Genomic DNA, 23722 nt, shown 5'->3' on the forward strand with positions numbered 1-23722 from the left:
AGCCCACAAAAGCTTATGCTCAAATAAATTTGTTAGTCTCTAAGGTGCCACAAGTACTCCTGTTCTTTTTGCAGATACACGCTAACACAGCTGAAACCGTTGTTTGAAACCTATTGTTCTACTGATTCTTGGTGTTTGATGCCTCTGTCATCTGGTAATTTTATGGGTTCGCTTAGTTGCTTGGGTTGCTCCAAATTTTAGTCTAAGGCTATGTCTACACTAGAGAGCTTGTACTGAGGCAGCTGTGCCATTGTAAGATCTCTTGTGTAGCAGCTCTATGCCAATGCTATCAAGTCAGTCCTATAAAGGGACTTTGGTTTCAACCTTCAATATGGAGAGGTTATCTTCTGTGTCATAAATCATCACCCACCTGCTGAACTGATTCTGGATTCCAGGCTCTTCAGCCCCCAAAATACAAATTTCTCAAAAATGGTAGGTCTCTGTCACTTGAGCTAACAAAAGATCATGTTATCTGTCAGCTAATGAAATACCTGTAGTTCTTTCTACGTTGCAACTGATTAATAGAGAAGATAATGTTCTCTTTTTCTTTCACACACACAAAATGTCCACATGTTGCTTCCATTACTATTGTTTGTACTGTGGTAGCACCTAGGTACCACCAATGAAGGACCCTGTTCTGTTAAGCCCTGACCACATAATCAGTGGCAAAAAATACAAGAGCAGGGTTGATTTGAGTGAGTTATGCACCCAGGGGGTTTAAGATTGGATCTCAAATTAAACATAACAAAAACTCTGCATAATTATAGTATATTTTCTTCATATAATTATTGCATTAATTTTCTACAAATGAATGCTTGGGAAAGTTGGGAGCGTAATAAAGCTCTTTTTGAGCAAGTGGGACCATTTAAGCTAAAGGAGTAACTCTTATCTTGCAGAAATCATAGCCTGTTGGCCTCTTGTGGATCAGCCACTAGAGGCGGATACATCACACACATAGCCAGTGTTGTACCTTCAAAATACTTATCAATTATGAAAATTAAACATCCAGAGTGATTCCCTATATTAATAACTTAGTTGAATTAGACAAGATTCTGCTCAAATCGGAAAGAGAAATTTTAAATGTAAATGTTTCATTGAAGTGAACCCAAGATCCTGCACAGGAGGGAGATACAATACTGTAAAGTTTGCCTCTATATTAATTGCCTTCTTACCTGTTACATTTTTTTCTTAATATTGAATGATACTGGCATGTGCACATAGGGGTGTTGTCCTCTGCTGGAGAGTATCAGAACTGATCAGCTTTGTACCATAAGCCCTATACATAACACCTAATGATGATGATACTGTACCTAACTCTTACATATCATTTTTCATTAGTAGATCTCTAAGCACTTTGCAAACAAGTATCATTATTCCCATTTTACAGCTGGAGATTCTCTTTCAGTTCAAGTGGTAGGACGCCTATGCTTTTGGAGCAAGAATTCTGAGTTATTTTCCCACTACTGCAATGAGGTTCCCAATGGCCATGGCAAGCAGCATAGTGACAAGTGTGAAGTCCTAGATTGTCACATGTTTGTTAGAATTTATTGATTATTACAAGTTATGTACTGTAAGCACTCTACAGAGCTTTGTTATGCTCTTAGCAATGCTGTTCGTCTGCAGTATACTGCAACTTTCTGAAGGACTGCTTTCTGTGCTCTGCTACCTTCTCTTAAAAACATAAAGTAAAAGAAAAAGTATGTTCTCCTATGATCCTACTCCTTCCAAAAATAGTAGTCCTGCTATTTATTGTTGCTCTGACCATACTGAAACAGAAAATCGAACAAAAATGTTAACTCCTCCAGAAACTCATAGTGAGTTTACTTAAATTTTAAACACGGCTTCTGTGAAGAGAAGTCATCTTCTACAGAAGAAAGAAAGAAAGGTTGGTTAGGAAAGCTGAGGAAGTCTACATTAAGTGAATGAATCTGTATTTCAGATGGTGGGTAAAGAGAGGCCAGAATAGATAAGAAGATTCCCTTCGTACAACACTGCTCTTCTGCATAAAGCAGCGGAGAAGTAAAAGCAATTTTCCCACAGTCTTGTCTCCTGAGGGCAAAAGTGAACCACCAATGATTTTTTTTTCAGAAACTTTATCTTGGTGCAGGTGCATGATGTGAGTAGGCAGTGGCTTTCCCACTGTGCTTCTTTGGAGGATGGTGATATAATGTGTAGCTTGGTGGTATTCAGTTTTGACGGTAATTACATCAGTAAACTACTACTTTAGGAGTTTTTGATGTAGCTTAAGTGTATTATACCTAATAATTAGAATACCTTCACAAGCTTAAAACTATGTCTGCCTGTCCATAAGTGATATACAATGAGTCCTTTTCTTAGGAATTAACATAAATTGTTCATGATTATTTCTTGGGAATAATTTTAGATTTTTTTTTCTTTAAATTCAGTACATCATGTACTAGTATAAATGAACTGCTTGAATTTCCTGCCAGACTGAAAGAACATTGCACTGCTATGGAGAATGAATCCAATGCAACAACATGTTCCGCATGTACAGCTACCATCACCACCACCTCCTCCTCTCGGACACAACCACCACAGATATCTGTCTACAGTGGCTCTGACCGACATGCTGTACAGGTACTGGGCTGTGATGTAGAGCAGAGGTTCTCAACCAGGGATCTGGGGCCCCCAGGGGGCCACAAGCAGGTTTCAGGGGGGCCTCCAAAATAAGAGAGCAAAGCCAGTGTTAGACTTGCAGGAGCCCAGGGCAGAAAGCCGAAGCCCGAGCCTTGCCATACGAGGCTGAAGCTGTAGCCCGGGCAACTTGGGCCCCCTGTGCCCCTGCCCTGTTTGCTACCCCGTAACGCTGGCCCTGGCTTTTAATCTACTGGATATGTAGAAAAACCGTTGTGTGGCACAGGTGGGCCAGGGAGTTTTAATAGCATGTTGGGGGAGCCTCAGAAGGTTGAGAACCTCTGATATAGTGTAGAGAGAAATAGAAAGAATTTCATAAACAATGTTTACTGATTAAAAACTCAAACATAGGCAACGTACTGGCTTATAAAAATAAATCGGGCAGTGCTGCATGCTAGTAAGTTAAAAGTTTCATTCTTTCTTTTCTGGTTCTCACTGTCTGGGTTGTTTGAGTGTTTTCATGAAATAGTGATTGTTTACAAAAAACTTTCAGTGGTAGAAACTGTGCTGCTGACTTGAATCTTGCACTATACAGACTAGTTTTGTTATCACGATCATAAGTAATGGAGTGGATGAAATATCTAGATTCCCTGGAACCACAGCCTTGTCATGACAAGGGTCAGCTCAGCTCTCTGGTCTTTTGCATAGATAAATTGTGTACCGTGTATTTTGTAAGGTTGTATGTGAGGTTTTTCTGATAAGACCTTTAAAAACCAATGTGCATAGACATTAATGATGAAATCTTGGCTTCATTGAAGTCAGTGGTAAAACTCCCATTGACTTCATTGGAGCTAGAATTTTATCCCAAAGGTCCTATGACACGTTTTTGAAGCGTAGGTGTAGAAGGTTGCCCCAGCGTTCTTGCCAGTCTTTTCTCTCTAATCCCGGCTGTTGTGCAACGTTTCTTAGTGCCAGTTATCTGCTTATCTGTCATTTACCTCAGAAGAGCCAGCATTTCAGTAGGGCTGTATAGTATGTATTTTATCTGTAAATTGATTTGGGAACAATTGAGCTGAAAGGTGCTATATAATGTGGATTGTCAAAGAATAGGCTTATACTATAGACCAGAATGTGTGTGTTAGTTACAATCTATAATTCACTTGAACGTTGATTATGTAGGAAGTTTAGTGTTATGCAGGTGTTCAGGGAGTGGGGGAGTGTTTGTTTGTTTTTTATTTTCTTGCAATGGTGAACTTCCATTATAGCACTAACAAGATTAAAATAGTTGAGTATTTTGTAGGGCTGTCAATCGCAGTTAACTCACACAATTAACTCAAAAAAATTAATCATGATTAATACCAGTTTTAATTGCACTGTTAAGCAATAGAATACCAATTGACATTTATTAAATATTTTGGATTTTTTCTACATTTTCATATATATTATATTCTGTGTTGTAATTAAAATCAAAGTGTATATTATTTTTTATTACAAATATTTGCACTGAAAAAATTATAAACAAAAGAAATAGTATTTTTCAATTCACCACATATAAGCACTGTAGTGCAATCTTTGTAGTGAAAGTGCAACTTACAAATGTAGTTTTGTGGGGTTTTTTTGTTACATAACTGCACTCAAAAACAATGTAAAACTTCAGAGCCTACAAGTCCACTCAGTCCTACTTGTTGTTCAGCCAATCACTTAGACAAACAAGTTTCTTTACATTGACAGGAGAGAATGCTGTTCTCTTCTTATTTACAATGTCACCAGAAAGTGAGAACAGGCATTTGCATGGCACTTTTGTAGCTGGCATTGCAAGGTATTTGAGTACCAGATATGCTAAACATTCATATGCCCCTTCATGCTTCAGCCACCATTCTAGAGGACAAGCTTCCATGCTGATGACGCTCATTAAAAAAAGAATGCGTTAATTAAATTTGTAACTGAACTCTTTGGGGGAGAATAGTATGTCTCCTGTTCTGTTTTACGTGCATTCTGCCATATATTTATCGTTATAGCAGTCTTGGATGATGACCCAGCACATGTTCATTTTAAGAACATTTTCAGTGCAGATTTGACAAAATGCAAAGAAGGTATCAATGTGAGATTTCTAAAAATAGTTACAGCACTCTACCCAAGGTTTAAGAATCTGAAGTGCCTTCCAAAATCTGAGAGGGATGAGGTGTGGAGCATGCTTTCAGAAGTCTTAAAAGAGCAGCACTCCTATGCAGAAACTACAGAACCTGAACCACAAAAGAGAAAATCAGCCTTCTGCTGGTGGTATCTGTCTCAGATAATGAAAATGAACATACGTCGGTCCACGCTGTTTTCGATTGTTATCGAGCAGAACCCATCATCAGCATGCATGCATATCCTCTGGAATGGTGGTTGAAGCATCAAGGGACATATGAATATTTAGCACATCTGGCATGAAAATATCTTGCAACACTGGCTATAACAGTGCCATGAGAATCCCTGGTCTCACTTTCAGGTGACATTGTAAACAAAAAGCGTGCAACATTATCTCCTGCAAATTGTAACTAAACTTGTTTGTCTGAGCGATTGGCTGAAGTAGGACTGAGTGGACGTGTAGACTCTAAAGTTTTACATTGCTTTATTTTTGAATGCAGTTTTTTTTGTACATAATTCTACATTTGTAAGTTCAACTTTCATGATAGAGATTGCACTACAGTATTTGTATTAGGTTAATTGAAAAATACTATTTCTTTTGTTTTTTACAGTGCAAATATTTGTAATAAAAAATATAAAGTGAGCACTCTACAGTTTGTATTCTGTGTTGTAACTGAAATGAATTTATTTGAAAATGGAGAAAACATCCGAAAATATTTAAATAAATGGTTTTCTATTATTGTTTAACAGTGTGATTAATTGTAATTAATTATTTTAATTGCTTGATAGCCCCAATATTTTTTAATTGTGGTTTGTTATGTATTGGTATATTGCAGGTTATTCAACAGGCCTTGCATCGTCCCCCTAGCTCAGCTGCTCAGTATCTTCAGCAGATGTATGCAGCCCAACAGCAGCATTTAATGCTGCAGACTGCTGCTCTACAACAGCAGCACTTAAGCAGTACCCAGTTTCAGAGTCTGGCAGCTGTTCCACAGGTGAGACTTAAATATGTTATGATGTTCTGCTTAGGACACCCAGAACTGTGAGCCACCATGTTACCCCTCTGCCCGCCCCCAGCAAGAGTGAGTTTTGCTGGAGATTAAACTGTGTCCCCGCTCCCTGCCAAAGCAACTTGTCTGCTTCACCAGCAAACTCCTCAAAACTCTGCCAGCGTTAATCTTGCCTTGCAGGTAATAATCAATGAACCTCAGTTCCTGAGTTCCTCACTCAGTGTGTGGTTTCAGAGTAACAGCCGTGTTAGTCTGTATTCGCAAAAAGAAAAGGAGGACTTGTGGCACCTTAGAGACTAACCAATTTATTAGAGCATAAGCTTTCGTGAGCTACAGCTCACTTCCTCAGATGCATATCATGGAAACTGCAGCAGGCTTTATATATACACAGAGAGTATGAAACAATACCTACTCCCACCCCACTGTCCTGCTGGTAATAGCTTATCTAAAGTGATCATCAGTGATCAGGTGGGCCATTTCCAGCACAAATCCAGGTTTTCTCACCCTCCACCCCCCCCACAAATTCACTCTCCTGCTGGTGATAGCCCATCCAAAGTGACAACTCTTTACACAATGTGCATGACAATCAAGTTGGGCTATTTCCTGCACAAATCCAGGTTTTCTCACACACACCCCCCACCCCCATACACACACAAACTCACTCTCCTGCTGGTAATAGCTCATCCAAACTGACCACTCTTCAAGTTTAAATCCAAGTTAAACCAGAACATCTGGGGGGGGGGGGTAGGAAAAAACAAGAGGAAACAGGCTACCTTGCATAATGACTTAGCCACTCCCAGTCTCTATTTAAGCCTAAATTAATAGTATCCAATTTGCAAATGAATTCCAATTCAGCAGTTTCTCGCTGGAGTCTGGATTTGAAGTTTTTTTGTTTTAAGATAGCGACCTTCATGTCTGTGATTGCGTGACCAGAGAGATTGAAGTGTTCTCCGACTGGTTTATGAATGTTATAATTCTTGACATCTGATTTGTGTCCATTTATTCTTTTACGTAGAGACTGTCCAGTTTGACCAATGTATATGGCAGAGGGGCATTGCTGGCACATGATGGCATATATCACATTGTTGGATGTGCAGGTGAACGAGCCTCTGATAGTGTGGCTGATGTTATTAGGCCCTGTGATGGTGTCCCCTGAATAGATATGTGGGCACAATTGGCAACGGGCTTTGTTGCAAGGATAAGTTCCTGGGTTAGTGGTTCTGTTGTGTGGTATGTGGTTGTTGGTGAGTATTTGCTTCAGGTTGCGGGGCTGTGTGTAGGCAAGGACTGGCCTGTCTCCCAAGATTTGTGAGAGTGTTGGGTCATCCTTTAGGATAGGTTGTAGATCCTTAATAATGCGTTGGAGGGGTTTTAGGTGTGGTCTCTCTCACTAGACACTCACAGAAATTGTTAAATTAAGTTTTCTTCCTCCAAAGAGACAGTGTACATATTAGCCTGTTTACTTAGCTGAAGACTTTCATTTAGTTCAGTATAATGGCACTGAGATGATTCATAGTAAAACTTAGAAAAAGTTTTTATTAACAAAGAAGAGATTTTAGTGATATTCTAAGCAAGAGAAGGAGACAGGTATGGTTATATACAAAACAAAACATACTTTATATTGTCTAAAACTTAATTTTAGCAGGATACAACCTTTGCCTAAGCAGTTTTCTTACTTATATCAGGTTACCAGCATCCCCAACCTTTCGGATGACAGGATCCAACTGTCACAGGCTGAAAGGGTACTGTACGCTATGTCCCTTAAATAATGGATAGTTTAAAAGTCTTTTTGCTCCCCTTACGTTACCCAAAACCCATTGTCTCTGCCTTAAGAGCCAGGAACGCATCCTAGGTACAGGTTCTGTCCCCTGGTGAGCTCACTAACCTCCTCCTTCCATTTGTTAGCTTGATGGCTTTGTTTACCTTATACGTAAATTTGCTTTCATTGTCCTTTGCCTGCAATCAAGATGGTGAGACAGGCAAATCCACGTTCCTTTGTTTAGTGTATGCACTGCCTCCCAAGCCCATATTTCCAGCACACACACAACTCTTTGTACACAAACTGTACATATCACACAATGATTTTGGAACCAGCGTGTCATCAGTTTACATATAATACCTTACAAGACACCATTTAGATACGTATTATGACACCAGTGCATTGTGGGTACTGTGTGTGTGAGGCCTGATATGCACTACAGTATGATGGGCCCTCTGCCAGTTGGCAATGAGGGCTCCCAGGGTCACATGTGTAAAACTAATACTCTAGGATGAAAAATGTAAACCATTACTAAACATAAACAACAGCTTTACTGTGCATGTCTAAATATCTCACAATAATTCATTGTAGTATTTTAGTGACTTCATTCTTTTAATTGTCTCTGTGTGGACTGCAAACCCACTTGAATATTTGTAGTTTTGTAAGAATCTCATTAGGTGCCTATCCTATGCTCTGGGTGTCCATTACATATATTATATAATTATCTGTATAGTGTATTTTGGTAAAGTAAAGGACTTAATGATGTTAACAGGAAAAATCCAAACTTCTCCAACCCTCAACCCCGCTTTCCAAAATATGGATGCAGGGGAAGGAACATAATAGTCCTTAATACAGATAAAATAAAAATAATTAGTGTTTTATATTTTATTTTGGTACTTAATTTTAGTGAATCATGCCGAGGAATATGGGTACATAATAAGTTACAATAAACCTTAGTTGTAATTCTGAAATTGGAAAAGAAAGTACGAGACAATGCCATGTTCTGTTCCCATTTGCAGAGGCTTTAGCATTAATCATCACAAGAAGCCTTCTCCAATGCTCATTAAAGTCAGTGGAAAGACTTCCATTGACCTCAGTGGTTATTGGAAAGGGAACAGTACCCTGGTGAGAGAGGTAATTATCATTTTACACATGGAGAGGCTGAGACATGAAGAATTAAAGACCTCAAGGCTATACAGCTTTATTTTATCAGACATAGGATTAGGACTCGGGAGTTGCTGGATCACAGTCGTGTACCTCTTCCGCTGGATCATGCTGATTGCCTGAGATAGTCATATGATCTCAACTTATAATTGAGATGACTCAGAAGAAGGTAACTGATGTTGCATCCATGTTCAATAAAGGACCTTGAATTTAAAACAAATAAATACAATCCACACAGGACTTGACCTGGTAATCCTTACTCATGTGAGTACATATTAAAATATATGGGGGTTGTCTTATGTGAGTAAGCATAGTGGGATTGCATTCTTAATTAGAAAGTGGATCCTGTTTCCTTGCTGTTCAGATATGTTTTAGGCTGTTATCCATATTACAGGTAACCCTGCTCTCACCCCCAAAAGCAAAACAAGATTGCCATGCAAATAAAAGCGAAAAGTTGTAAACAGATTCAAAGGTAGCCAACATAGAGAGAATTGAGGACACTGGGCAGTTTAGGACCATAGTTTGGAGTACACTGTGCTGTAAACAGATCCCTAACTCTACTGGGTAAAATTTATTTATTTTTACTGGTAATTCAGAGAAAGGGTAAAACTAGAGGTGGGTTTCTGTTGGCTCATGTAATAGTATCTGTTTAAACTTTTTTTTTATTTCCGCTTAGCTGACGTATTTAACATATATTCTTGCTATTTAGGCAAGCCTGTCGGGTGGAAGGCAGTGTGCATCACCTACTGGGAGCGTCACTCAGCAGTCAAGCATGTCACAGACCTCGGTATGTAATCAAACAAGGTTCTATATCCCATCCTAGCCTTCAATGGCTATAATGCAACTTCTTGTAAAGAAAACATTTTTCATGTTTCAAATAAATAAATCTGACTAAAATTATTGCAACATAATGAGAAGTAGGTACATAATGAGACTGTAGTAGTTAGAGGTAAAAAAGATGTATTCGATCATAGAATCATTAATTAATGTAAGATACACTCCTCTAAAAGGACATCATGTGTTTAAACTAGTACCCCAATTAGTCTGGGATTTTCAAAGGAATCCAAGACAGTCAGTTGCCCAATTCTCCTTTGAAAATCTCAACCTTTATCTTAAGAAAATACTAAGTACAATTTCTAGGAAGCATAATTTAACATTAAGTTGCACAATATTTTACAGTTATTGGACAAAATTTTCAAATTTGAAAATCTAAAATTAGGCACTTAAATCCATATGTGGGTAGTTAAATAAAGGTAGCTTGATCTTCAGAGCTGCTGAGCAAGCTGTGGGTAGTTAGCACCTTAAAAGAGTAGACCACTTTTAGTCATGCCTAAATATGGATTTAGGCACTTAACTTTAGACACCCAAATGTTAATATTTTTCTTAAAATATTAATTGCTGGCTTGTACCACTGTATTCAGTAAGTATCTATTTGTGGTAGCTGTTCAGATTAGTTTCCACAATATTACCCTTTATACTAATTATTGTTTCAGATTCTGATTGAGGCACAGTGTTAAAGTACACAAATACCCAATTGTTGTTTATGAATTACAGGCCACTGTGTTTAGTGCAGTCGTTTTCAACCCTTTTTCATTTGCGGACCCTTAAAAAAATTTCAAATGGCGGTGTGGACCCATTTGGAAGTCTTAGACAGTCTGCAGATCCCAGGTTGAAAACCACTGTTGAATGGTATCCGCAGCCTTTCGCGGAGCCCTTAGGCATAGTCTGTGGAACCCCAGGGGTTGAAAATCACTGGCGTAGTGCAAAAATAGATACACTTTGTTTGGCCTCTACAATTACAGATTTTCAATGCTGTTCCTTTAAAACGCCACACCTTATTTGTATGACATAAGGCTTTTTGCAGTTATGGTCTCATAAAATACATGTGTTTAGTAGGGAGCTATTACACAAGTGCTTGTCAGTCTGTTAACTTGCATCTGTTAATTGGAAATGCTGAGGAACAGATTAAAGTAAACATAAGGTTTAATTTTTCAAAATCTCAGAAGCTCACTGTTGCATCAAATTTCTAATTTTGTAACACTAGGTATTGTCATTGTTAAATGTCATTGTGCATTTAAACTGAGGTATACAAATTGGCCAATTAAGTATATCTGGCCATCTTCTCATATAGATACTTGGTTTGTGTATGCATTCATGATAACTGTATACAGAGATCAGACAAGCGATTACACATAATTTGAAGATTCTGATTCCTTGAAAACCAGTACAAGCATAGCAAAATTTTAATGTGGCGATGCCGGGAAGTGTAATATCTTCAAAGTCAAAACATCATAAGTCTCAGGAAGACAGATTTAACTGTTTCAGTAGGTTCCACTTTTGAATATTGTATAATGGAATAGCTTTGAAAAACTAGATGTGACAGATTACTATGCTTGCAAAATATTTGTATCCTAATGTTTTTCCTAGTTGTGAGCTTAATTCTGAGCTGCTAATCTTATTTTTTACTTTGTAGTAACTCACTTTATATTAAACTAATGTATAATAATTGGTTGGATTACTAACAATTATAATAGACTACTAAGTATTTAGAGAGACCAACCTTGTCTCTCTAAATATCCTGGGATTGACACAGCTACAACTACACTTCACACTAAGTCTTTGACTTTTAACGTTCTATGGCCATTTAGCATAAAATAAGTGTAATTCTTTGGATAGTACAAACAACTGGCATCATCAGATGAAAACTATGTTATCTTTTCTTCATGTCATGGTAACTCTGGTAAATTATCCATAGTTAAATAACCTTTTCATTAATTAGTTTTTGTTTCTGTTCAACCATAATAAATTAATTGTTGTCTTCTCCAGTGCATTCATTCTTTAGCTAGAACTTCCATTCACAACTCACAAAAACACCTATTGATCCAACAATGACAGTTTATCATTCATTAAGAATGCTTACATTAAACCAAACATTCATTATTGGGAATTATGCATTTTCATGTGAAGAATACAATGCACAGTGTAAATTTTAAATTGGCAATGGTATTTAAGGATTTGTTTGTAATGGCCCTGTGTTCCTCAAAATAACATTCATGCAACCTAGGCCCCACATTTACTTTTTTTTTTTTTTTATGTACACACGAATCATTAATTATTTAGAACCTGTATCCGGGTGAATTATGCCAGTGCACAATTCTTTGAAGCCAGTTATCTCTGAACCTGTGAAATTTTAAGCCAACATTTTCACATTCTTCTTTATCTTCACTAGTTTACAATTTTACCAAAATACTGTGAATTTCTTCATTTGAAAATTTACCTGTGTGAACTCTTTTGTTGTTTACTTCATTTATATAAACATGCACCTCTGTAGTGATATGTAAATAACTCCTTGTTTTCCATCCTAATTTAGACAGGGGCAGTACATGAATATGAAGGTGTGAGAAAAGGAGTAGATCGTGTTGCAGTGTGGATTATTGATGCCACTGATTTGAATCGGTGCCTTAAACTAGTGACAGACCACACATTTCTGTATTGTTTATGCTTTAGCTATTTCTGTTTCATGTTCAATGCAAAACTAAAAATAAAACTTATGGTGACAAGTAACTCTTCAATTCATGGATTGAACTGCCCAAGCATGGCTGCATGTAAATTGCATTATTATAATGAAAATGTATAATACTGCCACATTAATATTGCTACTTATAAAAAAAATGGTACTGCATGAGCGTTCACACAGTAGCTGACTTATTTTGATGAGAATCTTTAGCAGTCATACACTTTTTAGATCAAAATATTGCTGAATTCTTTACAGCTTGGATGCCACAACTGCCTTGATGTATTTGGTAAGGCTGATTGACTTTAAAACCTAGGATGAAGGGCCACGACCAAAGTAACGTTTTTACTTCCTTAGATTAACCTTTCCACCTCTCCTACATCTCCACAATTAATAAGCCGTTCACAGACCTCCAATACCACTAGCAGCAGTATAACCCAACAGACTATGTTGCTGGGGAGTACTTCTCCTACCCTGAGTGCAAGCCAGGCTCAAATGTACCTCCGAGCACAAATGGTAAGTTTCACAAGTTGCCGTGTTCACAGTTAATTTTTGAAAGTTTTACTGGTTTGTTTGTTTGTTTGTTTGTTTGTAAATGGTTCAGGTATCTTTAGCTTCAGGCAGTGTTGGGAATTTGGTAGCTTATTTTTGTACATAAATAGTTCTTAGAGCAGAGGTGGGCAAACTACGGCCCGCGGGCCACATCTGGCCCGCGGGCCCGTCCTGCCCGGCCCCTGAGCTCCTGGCTGGGGAGGCTAGCCCCCGACCCCATACCCTGCTGTCCCTCCTCCCCCGCAGCCATGGCGCTGCACTGGTAGTGATGTGCGCGGCGGGGCTGCGCGCTTATGCAGGGCAGTGCGTCTGGCTCTGGCCAAGCAGTGCGGCTCCAGACACACTGCTCTGAGCGGCATGGTAAGGGGTCCGGGGCTGGGGGGTTGGATATGGGGCAGGGAGTCCCGGGGGGCAGTCGGGACAGGGAGCAGGGGATGGTTGGATGGAGCAGAAGTTTGGGGGGGGGAAACAAGGGGGGTTGGATGGGGGAGTCCTGGGGGGGGCGGTTAGGGGCGGGGGGTCCTGGGAGGGGATGGTCAGGGGGCAAGGAGCAGGGGGGATTGGATGGGTTGGCGGTTCTGAGGGGGGAAGTCAGGGGGTGGGAAGTGGGAGGGGTTGGATAGGGGGCGGGGGCCAGGCTGTTTGGGGACGCACAGCTTTCCGTACCCGGCCCTCCATACATTTTCGCATCCCGATGTGGCCCTTGGGCCAAAAAGTTTGTCCACCCCTGTCTTAGAGCAATGTGACCCACAGAGACAAAGGGACTGTTTAGTCCTTTAAGAGCAGAAAAAAGAAATTCTGCTTTAGAACAGCTCAATGTTATTTGATGAGATGATTGAACATTTGTAAAATAGGACAAGAACATCTGTCCTTGTTTAGTGGATATATGACTAGACATACAGTAGCCGTCTGTATTCCCAGCAGATTGTTCTAATGTGTTTCTAACATCAGAGTTCACAGGCTCTTGATTAAAGCTTTCTCACATTTAACTAAGAATATGCTTCGATGGAGTATTGCCTCTGGAGACTGACTTGGGTCTATAGATTTCATTCTGTTAAGATTCATATGGGATTCATTTGATTTTTGCAATTTCCTGTCAGTGTTGTATTTTCATGTTTTTAAACAGGGTAATTTTCAAAGTTTGAATAATTCTACAGTGAAAGAAAATGACTGTTGTAAAACCTTAATTATGGAGATTTAAAATATTTAATGCTGTTCACAGTGCAAGCACAGGCTCCTGTCCTGCAGTGGGCTTTGCATGGGCAGACCCCTGCCCTTGTGCGGAGCCTCACCGAAGGCATTGGGGCTCTGCACAAGTGCACAGATCCATCCAGGTGGTATTCAGTGCTGGTGTGGGGCCAGAGATATTTCTGTTTGCATGCAAGCTATGGCCCAGGTCCTGCAAGGACTTACGCATGTGCTTTGTGCACTGAGTACTCCCCATCGACTTCAGATCTCATTCCATAATAGGGGTTCTTGATATTAGTGGGACTACTCACAGTGCATGAAGTTAAGTACACCGGACCCTCGCGCGAATTCACATACAACGTGGTTGTGGCCATGGATCCCAAATTGAATTACTTTAATTGCAATTCATTTTAACGTGGTCCCCGCTATAACATGGTACCACGCATGGATCCCAAATCCCGCATTCTAGTGAGGGTTCAGTGTACATGCCTAAGGCTTGCACGATTGGGACCTATAATTATATTTAGGAAAAATCCCCTCGTCCCCCTGAGATTTGCAAAACAATATAGGTACACCCTGGTAGAGCTTTTTCTTATCCTATTAAATTTCCTACATACTTATTGGGAAAGTAGTTAAAACCATAGATGCAGCAATCTAGTATATGCTACCAGTGTATTGTGGACATCTGGAAGGAGCTGTCTCCAATTTGCAAAAAATAAATAAAGGGAGTTTCAAAGAGACTGATGTATAAAGCTAATGGTGGATACCTAATGTATTGAATAGGATGGAAAAAGACACAATATATACCTGTGTGACCAGAGTCCCAGGGGAGCCACACGGAGTTACTCAATTAGGGTGAACTGCAAAGAATGGTTTCAGAGTAACAGCCATGTTAGTCTGTATTCGCAAAAAGAAAAGGAGTACTTGTGGCACCTTAGAGACTAACCAATTTATTTGAGCATGAGCTTTCGTGAGCTACAGCTCACTTCATCGGATGCATACCGTGGAAACTGCAGCAGACTTTATATACTCTAAGGTGCCACAAGTACTCCTTTTCTTTTTGCAAAGAATGGGGCACATCCAATTCTTAACAATACAGGTTTGCAGTTCAAAGTTCTAGCCTATCTAGCATGGAGTGGCCCTAATTACCATTCACATACTTTTCTAACATGTCTCTACAGGTTGACTCTGGGTCATTTAGCCTATAGAATGCTTAACCCTTTCTGGCCACGTGTCACACTTTGTATAAGATTTGCTGCAATTATACAACAGTGGTAGCAACAATGATTTGCATGGTCATAATTTAATCAGATCACGTCACAACATGTATATCTATTTAACTTTTCAGTATGTGTTGTCTAGCTCTTGTGAACAGCTAATTTACTCAGGTCCCCCCCCCCACTCCAATGCCAGTGATATTGGTATTTCAACATTTGACACTCAATTCAAGTAAATAATGTAAGTTATTGTAGTGTACAGCAGTAATACAATATCAGTAGTTTTTCATTTCAGTTCCCTTTTAGATATTTGAGAGCAGCTATTTACTGAGTCTTGGGAGATTCAGATGTGATGTGGAAAGTGCAGAAGATACGCTTTCATGTCTCTTTAGTTATGATACAGTTCTCTTTATAATATAAAATACTATCTTTGTTTAAGACCTGTAGGAGAGTGCAGTCTCCAAGCTCACCCTCATGCAGTGTGGCATGTCACTGCAGTCCCCTACCTCAGTTTCCAGATATAATTCATTTACACTCCAAAGTCTTTAGGAACAATATTCTCACTCTTTTGGGTTCTAATTTATTAAACATTAACCCAGCTCTCAAAAGAGCTGCCTTTTCATCCAACCCTAGGTTCAGGGTCCCCCAAGTCCTCCTTTCTGGGACTGTGTGCTTCAAGTGCTGGTGTTCTCCATCCGCAGACTCCCCTGTTTAGTTCAGGGCTTTTCACAACCTTCCTTGTTGGACGGTGTCCTTTAAATCCTCCCTTCAGCAAGCTCTCCCTGACTGGGCTTGGAACCTTGTTTTTTGAGTCATCCATCCCCATCATCTGACCACTCCCTTGACCCTTCCCATGTGGGTCTAATTATCCTAAACATCTGGGTAGGGAGCCTTGCTCCTCTCACTCTACAAGGCTCATGGGCCTAGGCCTTCCTGCTGCCATAGAGAGCAATGACCTGGGTTTTTCCTATCCCTGCCCCCTTCAGACACTATCTTCCTCTGACCCAGTGGCTGTTTGGGTTTCCTTCAGCCTTCCTCTGCCATCCCCAGACACATGGAATGGGGTGACTGGTCTCTCACATTACTTCCTTTAGCCTTAAAGGGACAGGACTCTGTTACAGGGCCCAATCTTGAAGACTTTTTCCTGAATCATAACCTTAGGTTTGGGCCATTTTGTTTTTATTTTTTATGAAACCTTGTTTGTTGAATTAACTGTTCCATGGTCTCATTTTAACAGACATGTAGTCTGCTTAGTTCAGAGTGGATATCCTCGTCAACCTCTTTGGCTATCCTTTAAAAGCATTCTTTCTTGCCTTTTTTGCAAGAGTAATTCTTCTGAGGAATTCTAGTATTACACCTACAAATTATTCTGTCTCTTGCAGTGGATGAACTGAAATATTTTTAAAACAATGTTGACAATATACAACACCAAACCCCCACCACCATTAGAACTCATTTGCAATTTTGTTGGCAATCTCAGCACCTGGCTCTAGAGAGGATAGAATGGACAGAGTCTGAACTGTCCCTAGAGAAAGTCCTTGCAGGTCATGACTGAGACATACTGGTGGTGCTTTGTGGGGAAGCTTCCATTGGTGTTATCTGTATGGTATGTTATCTTAATGAACAGAGGATTTCAGTCTCTAGCTGTGACAGTTTTTTCCCCACAAAACACTTAGTGTATACTTGAAAAAAGAGTCACTTTGTGTTACTAAACATGATATTCTCTAATTTGAAAATTCATTTTGAGACACTGTAGTCCAGTTGTCTGAGCAGACTATTGGGAGTCAAGACATGTCCGGTTCTGTTGCTGCTTCATTCCATATCTTTATCTGACTCTGGTTGCTTGACTTTGTGCCTCTGTTCACCCCCTTGCTCTGTAAAATGGAAGAAAGATTAAGTAAGCCTCTTTTGAGGCAGTTGGATGGAAGGCAACCTATAAGTACAAAAGTATAATTATCCTTAAAATGCAGAACAATTTTTTAAAAATACTTGTTTATATAATGTATAGTTTGAGATACCACAAATATTTGCTTTAAAAAAAAAAGTTGAGTTAAAGACAACAAAAATTTAAATTAGAATTCATGCATCCCTAAGTGTAACACATTTTACTCCCTACTATAAAACATTTTATTTTGTAAATTTCAAGGTTTTACTGTTACCTGACTACTTTATCTGTAAATTGTGTTTTCTTCAGTTTTCTTTTTCTGTCTTCCCAGCTGATTTTTACTCCTGCTACCACTGTGGCTGCTGTCCAGTCTGATATTCCTGTTGTCTCATCATCTTCCTCCTCTTCCTGTCAGTCTGCAGCTACTCAGGTGAGCTTGCCTGGATTTGTTGTATCTCCATTTCACTGAGCTAGAGCCCTATGTGAAATATCAATGTGTATATGTTTTCCATGTTTATATTATAATAGTATCTATAAGTCCTTAATGTGCTCTCTTTAATGTCATAACATAATACATGGAATATTTGGCTTTCAGATGTTACAAACCATAGATACATTTTTTTTTTGTTACAGTAATAATTAGTTAACGGCAGTCTTCCACAACTCACCTAGCAATAGTTATTTTGTAGGTTACATTGTATGTCTTGCTTTGCTATGAGGCAGATGCATTCCTTTAAAGATCAAGACCTTACTGTTTGGTTCTCATGTTGTTTACATTTATGACAGTTCTTCATATAGTTCCATTGTTTTTTGACCTAATTTAAAAAAAAGTAATTTAGTAGAAAGGATTACTACATCTTACAAATATGAATTTACATATTGGCATGTGTTATTATTCAATGTGTACGAAGCCACAGAATTGAAAAGTGGCAGGGTTTTCAGTAATGTTAATAGAACCTGGATCTATTCGGACCATCCTTTCAGATCCCAGGGTTCAGTCTCAGTACCCTCTCCCTGTCTGATCAAGGTTGATGAGTTCATGGGAGAGCTGATTGAAACTGATCTTGGATAAGGTGGAGGTATTACTAACAGGTTGGAGAAAATGTCCAGAAGATCTTGCTTGCATGGTGGTAGATTTATTGTTTGGGGCCAGGCTATTCTGTTGAGGGGTGGCTAGATGTAATTTTACCATACAATGAACATAGAAATTCAGTACTTGTGGAACCTTAGAGACTAACCAATTTATTTGAGCATAAGCTTTCGTGAGCTACAGCTCACTTCATCGGATGCATGCAGTGGAAAATGCAGTGAGGATGTTTTTATACACACAGATCATGAAAAAATGGGTGTTTATCACTTCAAAAGGTTTTCTCTCCCCCCACCCCACTCTCCTGCTGGTAATAGCTTATCTAAAGTGATCACTCTCCTTACAATGTGTATGATAATCAAGGTGGGCCATTTGAACCTTTTGAAGTGATAAACACCCATTTTTTCATGATCTGTGTGTATAAAAACATCCTCACTGCATTTTCCACTTTTATGCATCCGATGAAATGAGCTGTAGCTCACGAAAGCTTATGCTCAAATAAATTGGTTAGTCTCTAAGATGCCACAAGTACTCCTTTTCTTTTTGCGAATACAGACTAACACGGCTGCTACTCTGAAATAGAAATTCAGGTTTCAACAATAGTCAAGAAAGGCTTATTTTCAATTACAGAATATTCTGATGTTGCATTGGACTTGCCACAATGACCTTTTCAGACTCAAAAAAACCCCCACAACTTACGCTCAGAATACAATAATAAAGAATGTGGAAGCACAGCTACTCCAAGGCTTTTGTCCTTGGGGATAAGTAACACTCATTCTATGCATTGTGTACAATTCAAGCTCATTAAAGGTTGGAAAAAAAATTGTATAAACCTATTGCACACACAAGATTATGTGAGAAGAACGTTAAGGTGCCAGATTCAATCAACCAAAGGTTAGCAAATGCCACAATTTAAGGTTACTTGTTGCCTGTGTAACTTTAATTCAGCCCTTATGTGTATGCATTATAATACAGTCTTTAGTGGATAATACTTAATGAACAGCGATTCAATATTTTATTTTCTGCCCACTGTTCAGTGTGTGGCCTGTGTCTTATTTACTGTACAGAACTCAGGCCCTGAAAATGATCAGTTTACTGTAACAGGGTCATCACTCACCTCACACAAGGGGCCCACCCTGGTCAAGTGCATGCGCCTGCAGTTTGTGGAACGGGGTGGCACCCAGATCTTGTGAGTGCCTCCTGTCCTTGGTCAATGGTTTCTTCAGTGGGTCTTCAGTGACTCAGCCGCAGGGCTGAGTCACACACACACTGTCTGTAGGTGGAACAGAACAAACCCCTTCCAGAATATACAGTCTTTACCTTCTCCTGGCTCTTCTATGGGGTTGTACCTTCCCCAGGGCTTCTTCCTGGGAGACTCTGTTTTCCTGCAGCGCTACCTAGGCTCAGTTCTGGCTCAATCCCCACAGCCAGCCAGGAGCCCCTGGTCCCTGCACTGAACTGTCCATGGTCCTGCTGCTCTTTCAGCCAGCCAGGAATATGGTCCTCTCTCTTCCAGCTCCTGCAACAACTGTCTGCCTTTGTCTCTGCAACTCCTTTTTATATGGCTCTCCTGGCCCCTGACTGGCCACTCCAGGCCACTTGGAGGACTTTTCTTCTGGAATGAGTTACCTAGGGAGGTGGTGGAATCTCCTTCTTTTGCGGTTTTTAAGGTCAGGCTTGACAAAGCCCTGGCTGGGATGATTTAGTTGGGGATTCATCCTGCTTTGAGCAGGGGGTTGGACTAGATGACCTCCTGAGGTCCCTTCCAACCCTGATATTCTATGATTCTGCTCCTCTCTGGGGTGAGGTGTGGCAGGTGAAAGGTGGATGGATAGAAGCAATAGATATATCTTGATTTTTAGTGACGCTTTTGACAGTCACACATGACATTCTTAAAAGTAAATGAAGGAAATGTGGTCTAGATTAAGCTACTATAAGGTGGATGCAAATCTGGTTCACAGACCATATTCAAAGTTATCAGTGGTTTGCTGTCAAACTCTGGGGACATATCTAATGGTGTTCTGCAGGGGTCAGTTCTGAGTGTGGTACTGTTCAACATTTTTATTAATGATTGGATAATGGAGCAGAGAGTGTGTTTATAAAATTTGCAGGTGACATGAAGCAATGAGTGTTTGCTAGCAATTTGAAGGACAGAATTAGAATTCAAAATGACCTTGAGAAATTTAGAGAGTTGGTCTGAGATCAGCAAAAGAAATTGAATAAAGACAAGTGCAAAGTACTACACTTAAGAAAAAATCAAACGCACAGTTACAAAATGAGGAATAACTGGCTAGTCAGTAATATTGCTGAAAAGGATCTGGGGCTATAGTGGATCACAAATTGACTATGATTCAGATATGTGCTGCACTTGTGAAAAAGGCTAATATAATTCTGGGGTGTATTAAAAGAAGTGTTGTATGTAAGATACGAGAGATAAATGTCCCACACTCTACTCAGCACTGGTGAGGCCTTAGCTGAAGTACTGTGTCCAGTTCTGGGTGCCACACTTTAAGAAAGATATGGACAAACTGAGAGTCCAGAGGTGAGCCACAAAAATGATAGAAAGCTTAGAAACCTGACCTATGAAGAATGGATAAAAAATCTGGGCATGTTTAGTCTTGAGAAAAGAAGATGACGGGGGAAGACCTGATAACAGTCTTCAAATATGTTAAGGCTGGACAATAGGTATTTGGCTTAATCTGCAGCAATGGAGATTTAGGTTACAGATTTGGAAAAACTTAACTATTAGGATAGTTAAGCACTGGAATAGGTTTCCAAAGGAGGTTGTGGAGTCCCGCCTCATTGGACTTTTTAAGAACAGATTAGTCAAACACCTGTCAGGAATGGTATAGGTTTACTTGGTCCTTCCTCAGCACAGAGGACTAGACTAGGTGATCTCTGCAGCTTCCTTCCAGCCCTACATTTCTATGAAAAATATCTACTACTTTTGGGTGCCCATTGGTAATTTTTCAGAATGCTTAGCATTCTAATAAGGCTTGGAAGGATTAATTTTTATTGGTAAATGTCAATTTCACTATACACACACACAAACCAACAAAAATATTTATATTGGTAATTGGAATTTACAGGTAACCAAAGTAAGAAAAATGTTGCTTGAGAACTTATTAGACTGAGTGTGATTTAAGGGTACTTACATTGTACATTTTGACATCATATGCTGAGAATTTGTGTTTTAATGATTATATAGCTTTTTAACATTTTGAATTTCAACATCTACTGACATTAAATAATTATCAGACCCACCGTATAATTTCCTCAACTGTCAAAATTTAAATAGATGATAATTGAAAAAGTTGCTTAAAAATAAACATTGATATGTCCATTAAAATGATAAAAAAATCAGTTTCTGCCAAGCCTGATTATATATCACTTCATATGTTCGAAGCACAGCTCCTATTAACTTCACTTGCAGCGGAGAGTGTTCAGCACTTCTGCAGATCAGACTGCAGGGTCTTAAGTCCGGCACTCAGAAAATGAGGAACACACAACTAGTGACCACCTGTGAAAAGTACAGTTTAAGTGGTTTGATTGACATCACATAGGAACTCAGTGGTCGAGGCAGGTATCAACTTTATTTCTGTAGGGCAGCATTCAGCTGCCTTAATCATGAGACCATCCTTTCTCTTCCTGCACTTCCCTGTCTCATTCACAATGCACCTTCCTAGTTTTGCAACAAATGTCTGTAGGATGCCTGCCTCAACAGTCTCCTTCACTTCACAACTCTGCTCCACCCCCAGAGCAGGCCCATTCTGTGTACTGAATGAGTCCTTTGGAAAAAATGGTATGCGATCAAGTAATTAAAGACTCTCAGAATGCATGTGCACAAGGTGGCTGAATTAAGGTTGCATAGGCAACCTTAATAGTGGCATTTTTTAACTTGAGTGCTTGATTTTGAAAACCTAATTCTTTTAATGTAGTTTGTGCATGTAATTTCCTAGTTTTTTTTTTTTAAAAAAAACAGACTGGAAAAAAATTCCATCATTTGGCATCATATTGACACCCACATTGGTGGTCAGTAGGGATGGAACTTTTAGATTCACCACACAAATCTCTGCCAGTTGAGCTAAGGAGTAACTGATAGCTGTAATAGGTTGTCATCCTCTGTGTGGAGCAGCACTAGAAGGGGAGGGATTCTTAGATACTTGCTGACTGCAGTGGGATCTTGGATTCTGTTCCAGGCTCTGGACGTGAATGTGCCTCAGTGGGCACAGATTCTGATCCCCTCCTCACTGGGACCCCTTCTGCCCCATCCTCTCTAAACTCTCACTGTTTCAGTCCAGTTTCTTCCTACCCCCTGGGCTCCTTGTTCTAGTCTCATTCTCATCACCTAACCAGTCCCAAACTCTGTTCCTCAGGCTTCTCATCCCACTCCTCAGGTTTCTCATCTCACACTCCCAGTCCTAGTTTCCATTCTACCATTCCCACTGGCTCCTAGTCCCATTCTTCCTCCCTGGGCTCCTGATTTAGTCTGAATGCCCTCCCTCAGCTCCTTGTCCAGCCAGTCCCAGTTCTTTCCCCACCATCCTTGTGAGATCTGTCTTCATCTCCTTCCCCCACCTTTCTCAGTCTGTCCCAGTTTCTGTCCCCTCACCCCCAGGCTCCTTATTCCAGTTTCTTCCCTCAGTCCTCCTGCAGGTCTGGCTCTTGTCCCCTCTGCATTTGAGCCAGGCAACTTATTCCTCCAGCTTGCCTGGACCCAGCAGGTGAGTCAATGACAGTGCAGGAGAGACAGTCTCCCTGCTTTCAGCTCAGGTGCTCGGATCTGGACCTGGCATAACCTGCAGCAGTCCAGAGCTATACCTGCGCCGTAATTAAAACTCAGCCTGGGCTGGAGTATGCCCAGTGTCTATGGAATCTTTGGGGAATTTAGCTGCTAAAATCTAAGATATGTCAGCTGAGCATGTGTAAACTGTCATTTTTTTCCCAGAGGCTTGTAAATTGGTCAAGTTTGGGCACAAGGCACAACCCTGAAACAAAGTTCACTCTCCAGCCAAATTTCATGTGTCTGCTCCAAAGCACAGAGATGCTAGAGTTTTTCCAAGAAAAAGCTGCCAGAATTTTTTAACTTGGGCAAAACAATGTATTTTCCCCTAGGCTTTCTTTCAGAAGTGGCTGAACCATTTTGGCTAAAATTTTCAAAAACAAAACAAAAGTCAGAGGTAGACATCTGGCATTGAAAAATTTAGCTCAAACTGTTTAAAGTTTGACAAAGTTACATGCAACTCAAAATAAGGTATTTATAATGCAACTGCTGGGCAACCTTAATAATAGATGGTGCTACCACCTGTGCCTGTACTAATCCAAGTGAAACATTAAAATGCAACATTGAAGCATCTCTACATAATGCAATTCTGAATCCTTTTTTTGAAGGAAACTACATTTATGTTAATATTTTGACATAAAGAAACAACAAAATTGAAGTAATTTGTAAACCCCCACAGTAAATGTGGAAAGTTATTCTCTGTCCAAAAGATTTGGAAGAATTGAGGCCATTGCTATAAATGCTTGGAAACGTGATACGTTTGTAAAGAAAACCCTTCATGAACTTATTTCTTTGTGATCAGTTTTCAGCTGCACAGTAGTTGTTTATCTCTCATTTT

The 23722-nt window shown here is 39.8% G+C and overlaps 1 protein-coding gene across 1 annotated transcript in view; it reads left to right on the forward strand.

Moving 5' to 3' along the window:
- The window catches only part of PHC3 (polyhomeotic homolog 3), a 113180-nt gene that overhangs the window by 1211 nt on the left and 88247 nt on the right, over positions 1 to 23722 (forward strand). Inside the window, exons 2-7 of the mRNA XM_073359450.1 lie at positions 2406 to 2598; positions 5562 to 5720; positions 7421 to 7477; positions 9368 to 9445; positions 12530 to 12688; positions 17346 to 17444. Coding sequence (XP_073215551.1) covers positions 2406 to 2598; positions 5562 to 5720; positions 7421 to 7477; positions 9368 to 9445; positions 12530 to 12688; positions 17346 to 17444 — 745 coding nt within the window. The remainder of the gene's footprint in view (positions 1 to 2405; positions 2599 to 5561; positions 5721 to 7420; positions 7478 to 9367; positions 9446 to 12529; positions 12689 to 17345; positions 17445 to 23722) is intronic.

Source organism: Lepidochelys kempii, chromosome 9 (genome assembly GCF_965140265.1).
Source record: "Lepidochelys kempii isolate rLepKem1 chromosome 9, rLepKem1.hap2, whole genome shotgun sequence".
Taxonomy (NCBI): Eukaryota; Metazoa; Chordata; order Testudines; family Cheloniidae; genus Lepidochelys; species Lepidochelys kempii.